Source organism: Gigantopelta aegis, chromosome 8 (assembly GCF_016097555.1).
Source record: "Gigantopelta aegis isolate Gae_Host chromosome 8, Gae_host_genome, whole genome shotgun sequence".
In the NCBI taxonomy this organism is placed as follows: Eukaryota; Metazoa; Mollusca; class Gastropoda; order Neomphalida; family Peltospiridae; genus Gigantopelta; species Gigantopelta aegis.
Genome location: NC_054706.1, coordinates 8,738,427 through 8,755,306, shown reverse-complemented (window position 1 = coordinate 8,755,306; position 16,880 = coordinate 8,738,427). Strand labels below are relative to the sequence as shown.

General features: G+C 33.9%; 1 protein-coding gene across 4 annotated transcripts in view; it reads left to right on the top strand.

The window, feature by feature from the left end:
* LOC121379878 (nuclear distribution protein nudE homolog 1-like) overlaps nucleotides 1-16,880 on the top strand; it is a 31,940-nt gene that overhangs the window by 6,546 nt on the left and 8,514 nt on the right. For 2 of the 4 annotated variants that reach the window (XM_041508539.1, XM_041508540.1), the window contains exons 3-8: nucleotides 1,362-1,510; nucleotides 2,781-2,826; nucleotides 4,075-4,165; nucleotides 6,154-6,324; nucleotides 8,157-8,248; nucleotides 15,247-15,262. In XM_041508539.1, the coding sequence (XP_041364473.1) occupies nucleotides 1,362-1,510; nucleotides 2,781-2,826; nucleotides 4,075-4,165; nucleotides 6,154-6,324; nucleotides 8,157-8,248; nucleotides 15,247-15,262 (565 nt within the window). The remainder of the gene's footprint in view (nucleotides 1-1,361; nucleotides 1,511-2,780; nucleotides 2,827-4,074; nucleotides 4,166-6,153; nucleotides 6,325-8,156; nucleotides 8,249-15,246; nucleotides 15,263-16,880) is intronic. The other 2 variants (XR_005958855.1, XM_041508538.1) reach the window with 1 other exon arrangement.

Here is a 16,880-nt window from a genome sequence, read left to right as displayed (position 1 = left end):
GTATCTATATAAAAAAATACAAGTAGGCGCCATCTGGCTCCTATGTGGTAACGGTAACGTAGAGGCCTGGTCATGATAATGCTTTTAAAAATAGACATGTATTCATGTACACTTGTTTTACGGATGTTTAATTGGCCATGAGCGTAAACGTATGGCCTGTCAGATGTTGTGGAAATTGGTGCTGTAGGTCCCAGTGTTTCCAGTATACATTGTTTATATGCATGTTTAATTACATATACCTCTCAGCTTTGTTTCATTTTATTAAAATTGTTCCAAATTCCAGATTTTTATTTCTAGGAGGGTGGATGAAGAATGTATTTTTCAGAACATTTTAGAACTATTGTTATTTCAGTTGGAACAATGTAACAAATTAAGCAAATCTAAAGCAAATTAAAATATTATTTTAAAAATTGGTATAGCACATACACTCATGTCACCTTAGTCTGTACAGCACAAAAGTCTGCACATGTTAATTTTGCCAGCCTCAATCGATGTGTTTTTTTATCACCTGTCTACACATGTCTGTCACCGCAGTAATGAATCCATCAACCTTGCATATCATCTTACACAAGTTTACATAGAAGCTTCAATACATACCTGATTGTAATTTATGAATCCATAAATGAAATAAATATTTTATTTTATCTGTTAACGTAAACATCCAAGCATACATTGAATTTCCCTCCGAGTGACACAACACAACCAATATGGCTTCTGAGACTATAGAGCTTACAGCATGGCCTATTTTTGGCTATAGTCTGTTTCATAAAAGTTATCGTTGATTGTCCTATATAGCCAACAAACACTATTTGTGCTCATTTATGGTTAATAGACAATTTTTGTTGAATAATGATCTTCATTTTGACATTGGTGGCTTTTTTTATATTGTCATTTTGTGTTATCCAAACTAAGGGGCATGGTACACCATTTATATTTATCTCATTAGCATAATCAAAATTTTCCTGAAACAGACTGCATGTATAATAGGAAGTGTTTATTGTCTAGAACTTAAGAAAAGTCGGATCCATTACCTGCTGCTGTTTCTGTGAATTTTAGTGACAGAAGTGCTTGTTTTAATGTTTGCTCCGCAGACTTATCTTATCAGGCAGACCAGTAAATACAGGGGGTGCCACTAAAAATGCGTTCTTTACTTGAGTTTAAAATGTTTTTTTTTTAAATAACTCAGTAGTAACACGTTTATTGTTCCATTGTACTGTGGCGGTGAAACAAATATTTTTAGGTGTGCAGACTTAGGTGCCACCAGTGTACCAATCTCTTTGTGTGGATGAGAAATGTTTAAAATTATAGAAATATGTAACCTTTATGTATATATATCTTTTATGTTTTCTCTCGTACTTCAGGAAAAATTAGAAAAACTTCAGAGGAAGAGTCATAGTCAGATATCTATGTTAGAAGATGAACTAGCTGAGGTTACAGCCTATAAAGATAAACTAGAAAGATATGTACGAGAGCTTGAACAAATGAATGATGACTTGGAAAGAGCCAAACGGTGAGTTTTTTATATATATACACAATAGAACCTTGTTATACATATCGGTATACAATGGAACCTTGTTATACATACCGGTACGCAAAGGATCCTTGTTTATCAGAATAGCTTGGATTTCATCTAAATAAAATGGACAAATTGGCAGACTGCTAAATCATATTAAGAGTCTATGTTTGGTCGGCATACAGTGAAAATACAGAAGTAAAACAGTTCTCTTTTTCCCCAGTCAGTTTTTTAGATGTATTTTTGTTTGTTGTTTATTTGGGGGGGAGGGGAGAGTTGTGTGGGGTTTTTTTTTATTTTTTTTTTTAGCTATAACAGCATTTCAATGTATCAATTGGCCAAAACTGTGTTGTTAAAAACTGAAAATGTTGTGTCCGAACATCCATTGTTAAATGTTGAATAATGTAAACAGTGCATGTTTGTAATGCCGTTTCAGTCATACATTTAATTTTATGCTTCCGTTCAAGCCATATAGCCATAGATTTTGGTGCTTATTGAGCCAAAGCTAGTTTCCATTTTGTCTAATTTGGGGCCGTTTTGTTACAGTTCTGTTTTCGCTATAACCTGTTTCCGGAATATCGTGTTTGTGCAGTTAGGAACTCCAAAGTAGTCTGTTGGCAATACGGTACATGTAACATTGTGTATTTCATCATCATTCTTAATTGTTTGTTTGAATGGTTTGGAATTCTGGCATGGCTGACACGGAGTTGTGGATTCAGTGCAAAAAAAAAAAAAAAATCATAATAAATAAATAAAATTTGGTCAGGAAAAAACCTAGATCGCCAGCCGGACTGGTAGTTGCATGTTTTAACGCATCCGTCAGAATTTTTACTTGCATTTGGTGAGCAAGCGAGTACTTTCTGCACCCTTATACAATATGAAGTAAAATAAATTCTGAATTTAATATGTCTATTGTATAAATATATTATTTTCTGTGATAATAACTGTAAATATAAACAAGTGCATATATATAGTGACATGTATTTATTAAGCACTTGTGATTAGGATATCCTGTATTTTTATAATGTTCTTATTTGTTTGCAACCATTGTTTTTAAATAATTAGAATTCTTAACTGCTTCTCATTTTATGTGGTAACCATGATATAAATATAACATTTATACATTTTTGTAATGTAATATTTAGCAAGGTTTAAATATTCACAATGAACTGACAATTCAGTTCAGTGACAGTCTGTTCTGTACGATTCCACTATAGTTGAATATATGAATAATTACCATCTGTGTGAATAATTTGTTTACTTTCAGAGCGACGGTATCCTCACTAGAAGATTTTGAATCTAGACTAAATCAGGTATCTTCAGTCATATTGTGTATTTGTTATTTTACATAAATTTACATAAGCAAAAATAACAGACAATAAATACTATACGAACACGCTTAGAACGAACTACTGCATAGAATGAACTGATCGTAAAGTCCTGTTTTATCTCCCTATACATTAATGACCAACTTATGCAAATGTGTACAACTAACTACTGCTATAACGAAATAACTATCATGGTCCCGTGCGGTCCTTTACTGTATTTTTTAAAATGTTAACCTTAAAAAAAAATCAAATTCATTTGTAATTGTTGTGGTCTTCTGCTGGATTTAGCAGCAGTCATTATTTATATCCTGGAGTAATCAATAGTCAATAAGGACAAACAGTAAAGTAAATGTGTCAACAAAAAGCAGTAAAATAAATATTATTCATTTAAATAGTTGGTCCAATGCTGTAACACACTATTTGTTATTAATAAATTAATTCATTTGACCAAACAAGTTTTTAAATATGACCCACGTTTGGCTTACTGTGTACAAGGTAACAAATATTCATGCACTCCATTCTTGTTGTATGTTCAACAATTTCTGTATTTCTTATTAGAGAAAAAGGATTTTTTATTGATGAAAAAAGAAATGTTGTAAATCACATATTCTATAAATGGACCAGGAAGTGTTGTTTCATCGTTCGTTGATTAATTTGACGCTACTGGTTTACGCATGATTGGATGTTGTATAAAAATGTAACATGCTCGACTATTGATTGCTTCATGATACTCAAGAATATGCTATATTCATTACTAGTCCCCTACCGGTCCAAACGGAGGAGACTATAGGTTTCATCTCTGTCTGTCTGTCCGTCCATCTGTCCCACATATAGTTTTACAGATTTTGTTTTTAGAATGCTTTGAGATATTGAACTGAAATGTTGTATATAGCTTTATCACCTACTGTTAAGATCAAGTTTAATTTGCATGGTGAATTACCCACTTTCACAGAGGAATGGTCCTTGAATTTAGGAGTTATGAAAAAAAATTGGACTCAGTAGGGGACATGTATTGCTTTAGCTTGTTTTTGGTTGAAAATTAATGAATACCTCTTAGCTGTATTATGTTGGTATAAACATTCTGTAGTTATGTACACAATTTTAAAGATTTGAGGGGAAATCTCCATATTTTAAAAACAAATGTTAAGGGTTATTGGAAATGGTATTTTTGTTTTTACAACAGTGACATTATTTGGTTTCATGTCAGTGTATTGTAATTTGTTTTACTTGCAGGCTATAGAGCGGAATGCATTCCTAGAGAGTGAGTTAGATGAAAAGGAAACCTTGTCGGAGACGGTACAAAGGTTGAAAGATGAAGCTAGAGGTATTGTCTCTCAGTATTATATTACAGTCAAGTACACGGTTTTTTTGTAATGTTGATTTAAAGCAGAGGTTGAAAGATGAAGCTTGAGGTATTGTCTCTCAGTATTATATCACAGTCAAGTACAAGGTTTTTTTGTAATGTTGATTTAAAGCAGAGGTTGAAAGATGAAGCTTGAGGTATTGTCTCTCAGTATTATATCACAGTCAAGTACAAGGTTTTTTTGTAATGTTGATTTAAAGCAGAGGTTGAAAGATGAAGCTTGAGGTATTGTCTCTCAGTATTTTATTACAGTCAAGTACAAGGTTTTTTGTAATGTTGATTTAAAGCAGAGGTTGAAAGATGAAGCTAGAGGTATTGTCTCTCAGTATTTTATTACAGTCAAGTACATGGTTTTTTGTAATGTTGATTTAAAGCAGAGGTTGAAAGATGAAGCTTGAGGTATTGTCTCTCAGTATTATATTACAGTCAAGTACAAGGTTTTTTTGTAATGTTGATTTAAAGCAGAGGTTGAAAGATGAAGCTAGAGGTTTTTGTATTGTCTCTCAGTATTATATTACAGTCAAGTACAAGGTTTTTTGTAATGTTGATTTAAAGCAGAGGTTGAAAGATGAAGCTAGAAGTATTATTGTCTCTCAGTATTATATTACAGTCAAGTACAAGGTTTTTTGTAATGTTGATTTAAAGCAGAGGTTGAAAGATGAAGCTAGAGGTATTGTCTCTCAGTATTATATCACAGTCAAGTACAAGGTTTTTTTGTAATGTTGATTTAAAGCAGAGGTTGAAAGATGAAGCTTGAGGTATTGTCTCTCAGTATTATATCACAGTCATCACAGTCAAGTACAAGGTTTTTTTGTAATGTTGATTTAAAGCAGAGGTTGAAAGATGAAGCTAGAGGTATTGTCTCTCAGTATTATATTACAGTCAAGTACAAGGTTTTTTGTAATGTTGATTTAAAGCAGAGGTTGAAAGATGAAGCTTGAGGTATTGTCTCTCAGTATTATATTACAGTCAAGTACAAGGGTTTTTTGTAATGTTGATTTAAAGCAGAGGTTGAAAGATGAAGCTAGAGGTATTGTCTCTCAGTATTATATTACAGTCAAGTACATGGTTTTTTGTAATGTTGATTTAAAGCAGAGGTTGAAAGATGAAGCTAGAAGTATTATTGTCTCTCAGTATTATATTACAGTCAAGTACAAGGTTTTTTGTAATGTTGATTTAAAGCAGAGGTTGAAAGATGAAGCTAGAAGTATTATTGTCTTTTACTAGCTATTTGATCACAGTCCAAGTACAATTTTTTTAAATGTTGATTTAAAGTAATATAGGGGCAGGATATAGCCTAGTGGTAAGGCATTCACCTGATGTGCAGTCGGAATGGGATCAATCCCTGTCGGTGGGCCCAAAGTATATCTACGGTCGTGGTATGTGCTATCCTGTCTGTGGGATGGTGCATATAAAAGACACCTTGCTATAAATGGAAAAATGTAACAGGTTTCATCTCTAAGATTGTCAAAATTTCAAAATGTTTGACGTCCAGTAATAATGTGCTCTAGAGGGTGGTGTCGTTCAACAAAACAAACTTTACTTTAAAGCAATATTAAAAAATTAAATAAAAATATCTTTTATTGGGGAAGTGGCAAGTCGTAGCCCACCTGATGCACAGTCTGTCTAGGATCGATCCTGTCGGTGGAGCCATAGGGCTATTTCTCGTTCCAGCCAGTCCTCCACAAAGGCGTAACTAAGACTGTGGTTTGTACTATCCTCTCTGTGTAATGGTGCATATAAAAGATCGCTTGCTGCTAATAAAAACGAATAGCATGGCAACAGCAGATTTCCTCTCATTATTTGTGTAGTCGTTAACTGAATGTTCGAAGCCATGTAACCTTAATTAAAATATGTTGAGTGCATCATTAAATAAAACATCTCCTTATTATTTTAGGATCATAAATTTTGTGAATTTTATTTATAATAAAAATAATTTACCACTGCAGATTTACGGCAGGAGTTAGAAGTAAAAGAGAAAACCCATTCTGAACAAGGGGCGTGTGCTGAAGGCAAAGACAAAAGACATTCTCTAAGAATGCTCGACAGCGGGTATGACGGCGAGAAAATGGCTACAACCCCATCAACACCCACAACACCTACTACCCCTTTAAATAGAGGTTTGTGACGTCCCTCGTAGTTAGATTTTTAAGTCTGGCATGGTTCATGTAGATCTGTTTTGTGCTGATATTTTTAAACATTTCATTTGACCTTCCTTGAAATAACTGTCTGGACATGTGCACCTGTAGGTTTATACCTGTCATTCATTCTGTTAATTAAATTTAGTTACAGTTCATATGAATGTATATTTCACATCTAAATGTTTTTTCATGCATATTTTTAATCAAACTATAGCATTATTATGTATATTGATTGTATATTACCATAGAAAATGGAAAACAAATAATACACCACAAAATATGGGTACTTATTGATAAATAAATAATTTTATCATAAACTTGTTTTCTCATCAAATTAAAATAAAAATTCATGGTTACTTTCATCTTTAACACATGAGAAGAGCTTTTCTTGGTTTTGTTGTTCTAACTACGCAGATTGTTGCATTAGTGAACAAAGCATGGTCTTCAGATTGGCATTTTATTTACCATAACCAAAATTTAATTGGAAAAAAATCTGTCAAAGTGATTAGAAAAAAGTGAAATGTATCTAATAAGAAACAGTATAATAGGTTAATTCAATAATGAACAGATAAAAAAATAAACCCAGCGCTAAAATGCCAGTATGAAACATGGAAGACAAGGACTTAATTACTGTAACTTTATTAAATGAAATTTATATAGGTCCGTACTTAAACACATTGAATTTGTAGGTGTCAAAATGTCGATGTTATTGGAGTCTCAAGTCTAGACTGTACATTTGATAAGCATGGGGCCTGATATATTAAAATAAAATAAATTCATATTTTTATGAATAGCATAAATGTTTAAATATCAGTTTGAATTATCTTGATTCCCATAGTAAATACTATAAGTGAGACAGTATAAGTTGTAGAAGCATCACGAGGGGTATATGGCTTTTTATGTACCCTCTGTGTGTCAAAAGAGCACACAGAGGGTACATAAAGAGCCATATACCCCTCGTGATGCTTCTACAACAAATTTATCTTGCCGACATGTTAAACCATATAGCCAAATAATCAAAATAACGCGACAATAATTGTTAACAATTTATTAACGGAGCCGTACCACGCGGACGCGAACGAAACCACTTGCCAGTGACGAAAAATAGTTCAATCGATAAACGAGTTTTTAACTTCAAATGTTTGTAATACGAAATTGTCTGAAACAGATATTAATAACCAAAATAAAAAAACACATTTTTTTATCAGAAATGTATGTAGTAAAAAAATAAAAATATTAAAAATAAAAAACAAAAAAACAACTAATCGCGCATTAATACAATAACACCACGACCGTAATTAGGTGGCAGAGTTCAACATTGCAGCTTTTAAAAGTATTGAAATAGTGTATTTTATAGTAAAAATAAAATAAATTATGTATACTTGATTGATTATCAATGTTATTTATAATCTAATTATTGCTTTAGCATTAACTGGGGCGGCTAGAAACTGTTGGAAATTACAGACGGGGTATAAGAGAATTTGGCTTCACCCACAGAGGGATAAGGGATTTGTCCAACGGCAAACAACCAATGAGATTAAAGAATTTTACATGAAGGCGAGATAATCAATTTTATATATACATGTCCCACCCACCCCTGTGGATTAAGAGTCATTGTTGCTATTAAAAGGTTACAATTCTTGTTATGTATATTTTTCTCAAGTTACAGACAATTTAAAATTTTAGAAATCTCTATTCATGTATATATTATAAGTGGAACATTTGGATATGAAATATTTGTTGGTAATTGCATGTTTGGCATGTTTGTTTTATGAGCAAGTGCTTGAAACAAGACATTGTTTGCTTTGCAGGACTTTCTAGCACGGGTAGTAACACTCCCTTCACACCATCTGCCCGAATCTCGGCACTCAACATTGTGGGAGATTTGTTACGGAAAGTGGGAGTAAGTAGTCCTTTAGTCAGCTTCTCCTTGTGTGCTTACCACACAGCATTTGTGTCTCTGCTGTAACAACCAAGAACGTGATTTTTAAAAATCATTTGCTGTCAACCAGTTCAACATTTAACTTGTTGTTTGTTACTTAGCCCTTTCTTTTCTTTAGCTTATTATTATACGAATATAATGAAAAGGGGTTCAGTAGTTGAGAGATGAAAGTATGTCATCACACTATCTCATATTATTGTCTTTTTAAAATCCAAGAAACATTTTAAAGAGACATATATTATTATTAGATTGTTATAATTCTGACTGGGCAATATAAAATTAACAAGTTTGTAAGAAATACCTTCATTGAATAACTTATGAGCCAAGTGAACCAGTTTCACATTTAAATGAAGGTTGGGGATGGAGGTGGAATTTGTTAACAGATGACTAATGTTTTAGCTAGATTACAAAAGAGTTCCGTAGGAGTCGTAGGACAAGTAAAAAGAGTTCAGTAGGAGTGATAGGACAAGTCAAACAAGTTCAGTAGGAGTGATAGGACAAGTCAAAAGAGTTCAGTAGGAGTGGTAGGACAAGTCAAAGGAGTTCAATAGGAGTGGTAGGAAAAGTCGAAAGAGTTCAATAGGAGTGGTAGGACAAGTCAAAAGAGTTCAATAGGAGTGGTAGGACAAGTCAAGAGAGTTCAGTAGTATTGATAGGAAAAGTCAAAAGAGTTCAATAGGAGTGGTAGGACAAGTCAAGAGTTCAATAGGAGTGGTAGGACAAGTCAAGAGAGTTCAGTGGGAGTGGTAGGACAAGTCAAGAATTCAGTAGGAATTTTAGTACATTTCAAAAGAGTTCAGTAGGAGGGGTAGGACAAGTCAAAAGAGTTCAGTATGAATGATAGGACAAATCAAAAGAGTTCAGGAGTGATAGGACGAGTCGAAATATCAGTAGGAATGATAGGACAAGTCAAAAGAGTTCAGTAGGAGTGGTAGGGCAAGTCAAAGAGTTAAGTAGGAGTGATAGAACAAGTCAAAGAGTTCAGTAGGAGTGATAGGACAAGTCAAAAGAGTTCAGTAGGAGTGGTAGGACAAGTCAAGAATTCAGTAGGAATTATAGTACATTTCAAAAGAGTTCAGTAGGAGTGGTAGGACAAGTCAAAAGAGTTCAGTAGGAATGATAGGACAAATCAAAAGAGTTCAGGAGTGATAGGACGAGTCGAAATATCAGTAGGAATGATAGGACAAGTCAAAAGAGTTCAGTAGGAGTGGTAGGGCAAGTCAAAGAGTTCAGTAGGAATGATAGGACAAGTCAAAAGAGTTCAGTAGGAGTGATGGGACAAGTCGAAAGAGTTCAGTATGAGTGGTAGGATAAGTCAGGAGTTCAGTAGTAATGATAGTACAAGTAAAAAGAGTTCAGTAGGAGTGATAGGACAAGTCAAACAAGTTCAGTAGGAGTGATAGGACAAGTCAAAAGAGTTCAGTAGGAGTGGTAGGACAAGTCAAAGGAGTTCAATAGGAGTGGTAGGAAAAGTCGAAAGAGTTCAATAGGAGTGGTAGGGCAAGTCAAAGAGTTAAGTAGGAGTGATAGGACAAGTCAAAGAGTTCAGTAGGAGTGATAGGACAAGTCAAAGAGTTCAGTAGGAGTGGTAGGACAAGTCAAAAGAGTTCAGTAGGAATGATAGGACAAGTCAAAAGAGTTCAGTAGGAGTGATGGGACAAGTCGAAAGAGTTCAGTATGAGTGGTAGGATAAGTCAAGAGTTCAGTAGTAATGATAGTACAAGTCAAAAGAGTTCAGTAGGAGTGATGGGATAAGTCAAGAGTTCAGTAGTAATGATAGTACAAGTCAAAAGAGTTCAGTAGGAGTGATGGGACAAGTCAAACGAGTTCAGTAGGAGTGGTAGGACAAGTCAAAAGAGTTCAGTAGGAGTGGTAGGACAAGTCGAAAGAGTTCAGTAGGAGTGATAGGACAAGTCGAAAGAGTTCAGTAGGAATGATAGGACAAGTCGAAAGAGATCAGTAGGAATGGTAGGACAAGTCGAAAGAGTTCAGTAGGAATGATAGGACAAGACAAATGAGTTCAGTAGGAGTCTTAGGACAAGTCGAAAGAGTTCAGTAGGAATGATAGGACAAGACAAATGAGTTCAGTAGGAGTCTTAGGACAAGTCAAAAGAGTTCAGTAGGAGTGTTAGGACAAGTCAAAAGAGTTCAGGAGTGATAGGACAAGACAAAAGAGTTCAGTATGAGTGGTAGGACAAGACAAAAGTTCAGTAGGAATGATAGGACAAGTCAAATGAGTTCAGTAGGAGTCTTAGGACAAGTCAAACAGTTCAGTGGGAGTGGTAGGACAAGACAAATGAGTTCAGTAGGAGTCTTAGGACAAGACAAAAGAGTTCAGGAGTGATAGGACAAGACAAAAGTTCAGTAGGAATGATAGGACAAGTCAAATGAGTTCAGTAGGAGTCTTAGGACAAGTCAAACAGTTCAGTAGGAGTCTAGGACAAGTCAAAAGAGTTCAGTAGAAGTGTTAGGACAAGTCAAAAGAGTTCAGGAGTGATAGGACAAGACAAAAGAGTTCAGTAGGAGTCTTAGGACAAGTCAAACAGTTCAGTGGGAGTGGTAGGACAAGACAAATGAGTTCAGTAGGAGTCTTAGGACAAGACAAAAGAGTTCAGGAGTGATAGGACAAGACAAAAGTTCAGTAGGAATGATAGGACAAGTCAAATGAGTTCAGTAGGAGTCTTAGGACAAGTCAAACAGTTCAGTAGGAGTCTTAGGACAAGTCAAAAGAGTTCAGTAGAAGTGTTAGGACAAGTCAAAAGAGTTCAGGAGTGATAGGACAAGACAAAAGAGTTCAGTAGGAGTGGTAGGACAAGTCAAAAGAGTTCAGGAGTGATAGGACAAGTCGAAATATCAGTAGGAATGATAGGACAAGTCAAAAGAGTTCAGTAGGAGTGGTAGGACAAGTCAAAAGAGGTCAGTAGGAGTGGTAGGGCAAGTCAAAGAGTTCAGTAGGAGTGATAGGACAAGTCAAAGAGTTCAGTAGGAGTGATAGGACAAGTCAAAAGAGTTCAGTAGGAGTGGTGGGGCAAGTCAAAGAGTTAAGTAGGAGTGATAGGACAAGTCAAAGAGTTCAGTAGGAGTGATAGGACAAGTCAAATAGTTCAGTAGGAGTGGTAGGACAAGTCAAGAGTTCAGTAGGAGTGGTAGGGCAAGTCAAAGAGTTCAGTAGGAGTGGTAGGGCAAGTCAAAGAGTTCAGTAGGAATGATAGGGCAAGGCAAAGAGTTCAGTAGGAGTGGTAGGACAAGTCAAAAGAGTTCAGTAGGAGTGGTAGGGCAAGTCAAAGAGTTCAGTAGGAATGATAGGACAAGTCAAAGAGTTCAGTAGGAGTCTTAGGACAAGTCAAAGAGTTCAGTAGGAGTGGTAGGACAAGTCAAAGAGTTCATTAGGAGTGGTAGGAGAAGTCAAAAGAGTTCAGTAGGAGTGATAGGACAAGACAAGAGTTTTGTAGGAGTGGTAGAACATGTCAAAAGAGTTCAGTAGGAGTGATAGGACAAGACAAGAGTTTCGTAGGAGTGGTAGAACATGTCAAAAGGGTTCAGTAGGAGTGGTAGGATAAGTCAAAAGTTTCATTTTTATATCGAAGTTAGGTTTTTGGACAAAATACATATTGGGCCAAGCAACTTTACTTTCTATTGTCTTGTTTTTAATCCTGATTGGCTGGTTGTTTTACAGCAGTTTTGCCGCAGTCAGACTATATTTTGCTATTACTCTTTGATGAATACACTTGATAACTAGGTCATACTTTTAACTTACCTTTTGTGACACCCAATAGCTGATGTGTATTTTTGTGCTAGGTGTCGTTAAACATTCATTCATTCATTCCAATAGTTAGGACATAAAGGCATACTTGTATTGTCAGTAATTTGGATCCAATGTGTATACGAGTTGTATCCCTTTCTAACATTTTGGTAACTGAGCATTTTTAATTAAGTAATTTATTATTTGTATTTAATTAGAAACATGTTTACAGGCATATTTGTTTATATTTATTCTAAATTAGCTCCTCAAGGTTGATTCATCAGCACAGTTTATCTTTGCATAAAGGACGATTGGTAATTCCTGTCTTGAAAGAACATCTTTGTAAAACAGATCATAGTTTGTCAAGACTGGATTGATTTCTGGTAGATCCCTTACAAAGTCTGAATGAGTAGTTCTCAGCCCACCAGCAAAGCACCAAATGTTTCATTTGTTTTGCTTAAATGCGCATGCAATGTTTTGAAAGCATGCATTCACTTTGTTAGTGTGAATACTCTTTTCTCCAGTGTTTGTCCGATTAATTATTATTTGGTTTGAGGTGTTGTAGAGTATGGTGAAACAGCAAGTAGATGTTGGAGTATTTGATGGAAAGTCAGTGTGTTTATGTTAGAAAGTGTTCATGACATTAAGTCATATGTGTTGTCTCAGCTACAACAATTGGTACTCATAATGAAATGAAAATATTTTTATGGTGTTTTCAGTTTTTAAGTTGTCCCATTTCTTTTGTCATTCATATTTTATCGCCTGATACACTTGCTTTCTTTGTCTTCTATCTCTGTTATATAAGACGTTTAGTTCACATCTAGGTTGTGGCAATGAAATGCTGTTCATAAAATAAGTGCACTTTAAACTAAATCACTAAAATATATAATATCAACAAAAAGAAAAAACACTACCCAAAATCCCAACAATTTAGAACTAGAAGTTTGACAGCAGTGTGGCTTTATTCATCTCAGAAGTTAAACTGAATCACTTTAAGATCAACAAAATGGACTAAAACGGCCGGACCTATGATGATTGAATCCCTGGCTGTGAATTTTGATGCACATATTAGCTTACTATATTTTGACCATAAAATATTCATGTACTGGGGCCAGTTGTTTTGATAAGCTGTATTTCAGTTGAATGGAGATTTCAGTAGATTTAGGTGTGTATGTATTGTAAACATTGTAAAGAGGAAAACAATTTTCATTGTTCATGTTGAATTGGTTTCACAGATTTTCTTCATACATTATGCTGGACAAGACACTGATCATGGTACACTTTGTTTGAATGTTTGATTGAGTTGACACCATCACAGAAACATTGATTAAATAATAATGTGATTAAATGGTTTATTACCATCATCCCTTTTGACACTTTTAGACTAGTCCAGATCTGTTAATTGGACAAGTCTATAGTTGAACATCAGGATGACGAGGTAGAAACCATGTGTGATTTAATACCGTGGAATATTTCTGTTCACTTTATATCTACACTATGAAATAATAATAATAATAATATTTGGAGAGAAAAAGAGAGAATAAAAGAGGATTTTCAATCACAAGAAGTCAATGTTTGATATTTTTTAATGCTCCAAGCTACTACATGCATATTTTAATTGTTTGGATTTTATGCTTTTAAAAAAAAATCCAATATATTCCAGAGAAAAAAACAACTATCTCCAACTGGATTTGAATACTGTAGTATCTACATATCAAAAAAAAAACGCCCATATAAAAATGTAACAAATAGTAAAACGAGAGAACAATTCCACTTTGTGATGATTTCTAAATCGTGTTCTAAATACTTTTGTGGCCTTTAGTCGTAACGGTGAACAGAATGTTCATATTGTGATATCATTTCCTGTTTTCACTTTTAATCTTTAAATCGTACATCTTGCTATAAATTTACATAAAATATTAACACACTTACTCCATATTTTGCAGTGATCTTTTTGTTTAATACTGAATTTGCTCTGTGGATTCACCTTTTAATGTTTTCATGTGTTCACTTTATGATTGATTATTCATAACATGCAGTCATGAGAAAATAGTTTTGTCATTTTTAAATGTGTTTTCATTAGTACTACCTATGTAGATATAAAATTATCACAGTATATAGATTTTATTAATAAGAAAATGATTGATTCTAGGGAGCAGATGTTTTGTCAAAATATTCATTTGACTGCCATGTGCAGAAACAAATTATGCAAGTATTAATAGTTTTGTGGTTAGTATTGTCCTTGATGGAAAACTAACTTGTAAATTGTTTGTTTTTCTTACAACAGTTCCCATTGTTTTTTGTTTTGATGTTTAATTTGAATCATAGTCACTGTGATATACTTTGGTTAAACCCATTTAACTATTGAGGTAAATGGAATATAAATATGTGATGATGAATGTTTTAGAAAGTTGAAGTTGAGATGTTCTTTCATAGTTCATCATTTCGTTAAACTTTACTAATTTTGAAGTATCAAGAATACTACTGGGATCTGTGATTAGAAAATTTAAACTAGTCCAAACAAAACACTGGTTAAGTCTCAAGTCTCCATATACACACTTTTCTGTTCATCCTTATCCTGACCTCTGGGTAACATAAGTGCATTTCCACCTGTCAACTGCAGCAAAGGAGAAAGAAGGAAGAGAATATCATGTGATCAGAAGAAGTGACCCTTGACACAATGGAATATTTTGACCAATCAACTGTTGGGAAGTTTGGGCTAGTCCATAGGACAGAGAGAGGGGGTGCACTTATGTTACCCAGAGGCCAGGATAAGTATTAATGAAAAGAGAAAATGATACAGTTATTTCACTTTGTATGGCTGATAAATGAAGTGTAAATTTTAAGTCTGAATTTACAAATCCTGTTTTTGTTAAATGCAGGTGGAGTTACACACATGTATAAGAAAAAACAAGTTTTATAAATTCAGTCCTAAAAGTTTTTTAAACATACATTTCTTTTGATTGCATAATTCAAATAGGTTGGGCTTTTTTTTAATATTACAAATGGTTTTGATTTAAACTTCAAAAGTTATGCTGTGTTTGTAATGAAATTATTATCCACAGAGGAAAGACTGTTAAATTTTATAGAACTTTACTATGTGGTGGTGGTTTCGTGATATATTAAAATATATATAATGAGATACAACAGCATGAAATAGATTTATTTGTTAGAAATAGCAATATTTTTTATTTTTTATTTTATTTTATTTTATTAGGAAATACAAGCATACAGTATGTATTACATTAACTGGCTTTTGAAACTGATAGTGGAAAAAACTGGACAGCATGCAAAATATAATCATATTATATTTGTATACATATATTTGCAAAATAAACTTTAGCCTACCTGTAATGTAGTCGAATCTGCAATAATATAGTAAAATCTGCTTTAGTGGATACCTACTTAAAGAGTAACTTGTTACCAATTACCCACTGATTAATAACCTGGATACCTCGTATTCATATTTACAGTATATCTACTAGCACTGGAACATGTGTATAAGTTTTCAAATTCTTGGTGGCAATTCACTGCCTTAGCCACAATTTTGTAAAGATAGGATACATTTTTTTTCTAAACATGCTTACAGAGTTTTTATATACTCATATGTAAGAATTATATTATTAAAATGGCCATATTAATATTTTTGTTTTATTGTATTAGCTTCACCTAACCAACAGACTCAGTTATTCATTATTTCATGGACTACTACCATATTATAATAGTGTTACTACCATCTTGAAACCATCTTTAAAAAAAAAGATAGTCTCATTGATGGGTAATTTGAATGTCAAATGTTAAAAAGTAAATATTATTCTTGTAAAATAAATAAAAATAATTACCTTAGTTTACACATTTCTTATAATATTGCTACGCGGTCATTCTTTTGCCAGGCCATTCTATGAGTGGTGTTTAACTCTACTGCTAGGCACTGCATTCTCTTCTCTTAGTCTTCTTCTTTGTATTTAAAGCTTAACTTCATGATAAAGAAAAGTTAAAACCAGACCAAAACATATTTTGTCAAGTTGTAGCCAGATATCAGGATATTACATGTGTGGGTGGGGAGGGGGAGTTATGTTTCAGTAAAAGCCATTTCAAATTAAATAAATATTGAAAAACATGCATTAAAATTTATTTTTGGCTAAAAGGAAAAAAGTATCAGGAGTTATCTCTCTTTATTAGTTACAGTTTGTATGATTTTTTTTCGACCGGCCTCGATGTTGTGGTTAGGCCATCAGATTACAGGCTGGTAGGTACAGGGTTCGCAGCCCAGTACTGGCTCCCACCCAAAGTAAGTTTTTAAGACCACTACACCCTCTTCTTTCTCACTAATCACTAATCACTAACAACTAACTCACTGTCCTGGACAGACAGCCCAGATAGCTGAGGTGTGTGCCCAGGACAGCGTACTTGACCCTAAATTGGATATAAGCACTAAAATAAGTTGCAATGAAATGATTTTTTCTTGAATAGTTGTCTAATTTGTGTATAGTGTAATACTGAAAACAATAAAATGGCATCACATATAAAGTGTCCTTGTTTTCAGACAAAGTTTGGAACATTTACCTTAGGTATTTTGTGAGATGCTTTACAGTGCTCACATGATAGCAAAAGTACAAATAACACATTTGACTTATTAGGAATAGAAAGTATACTGTAAAATAGAGTTTTAAACTGTTTAGCACATATGTCATAATTTTATTATACAGTAACCTTTAAAACTTATTTATAATAATAGTATTGGACAAACAAGTACTGGTCTTACACTGAGTTGTTAAACTTGCTCTGGGTGGGAGACAGTACCGGGCTGTGAACCCTGTACCTACCAGCCTTATGTCTGATGGCTTAACC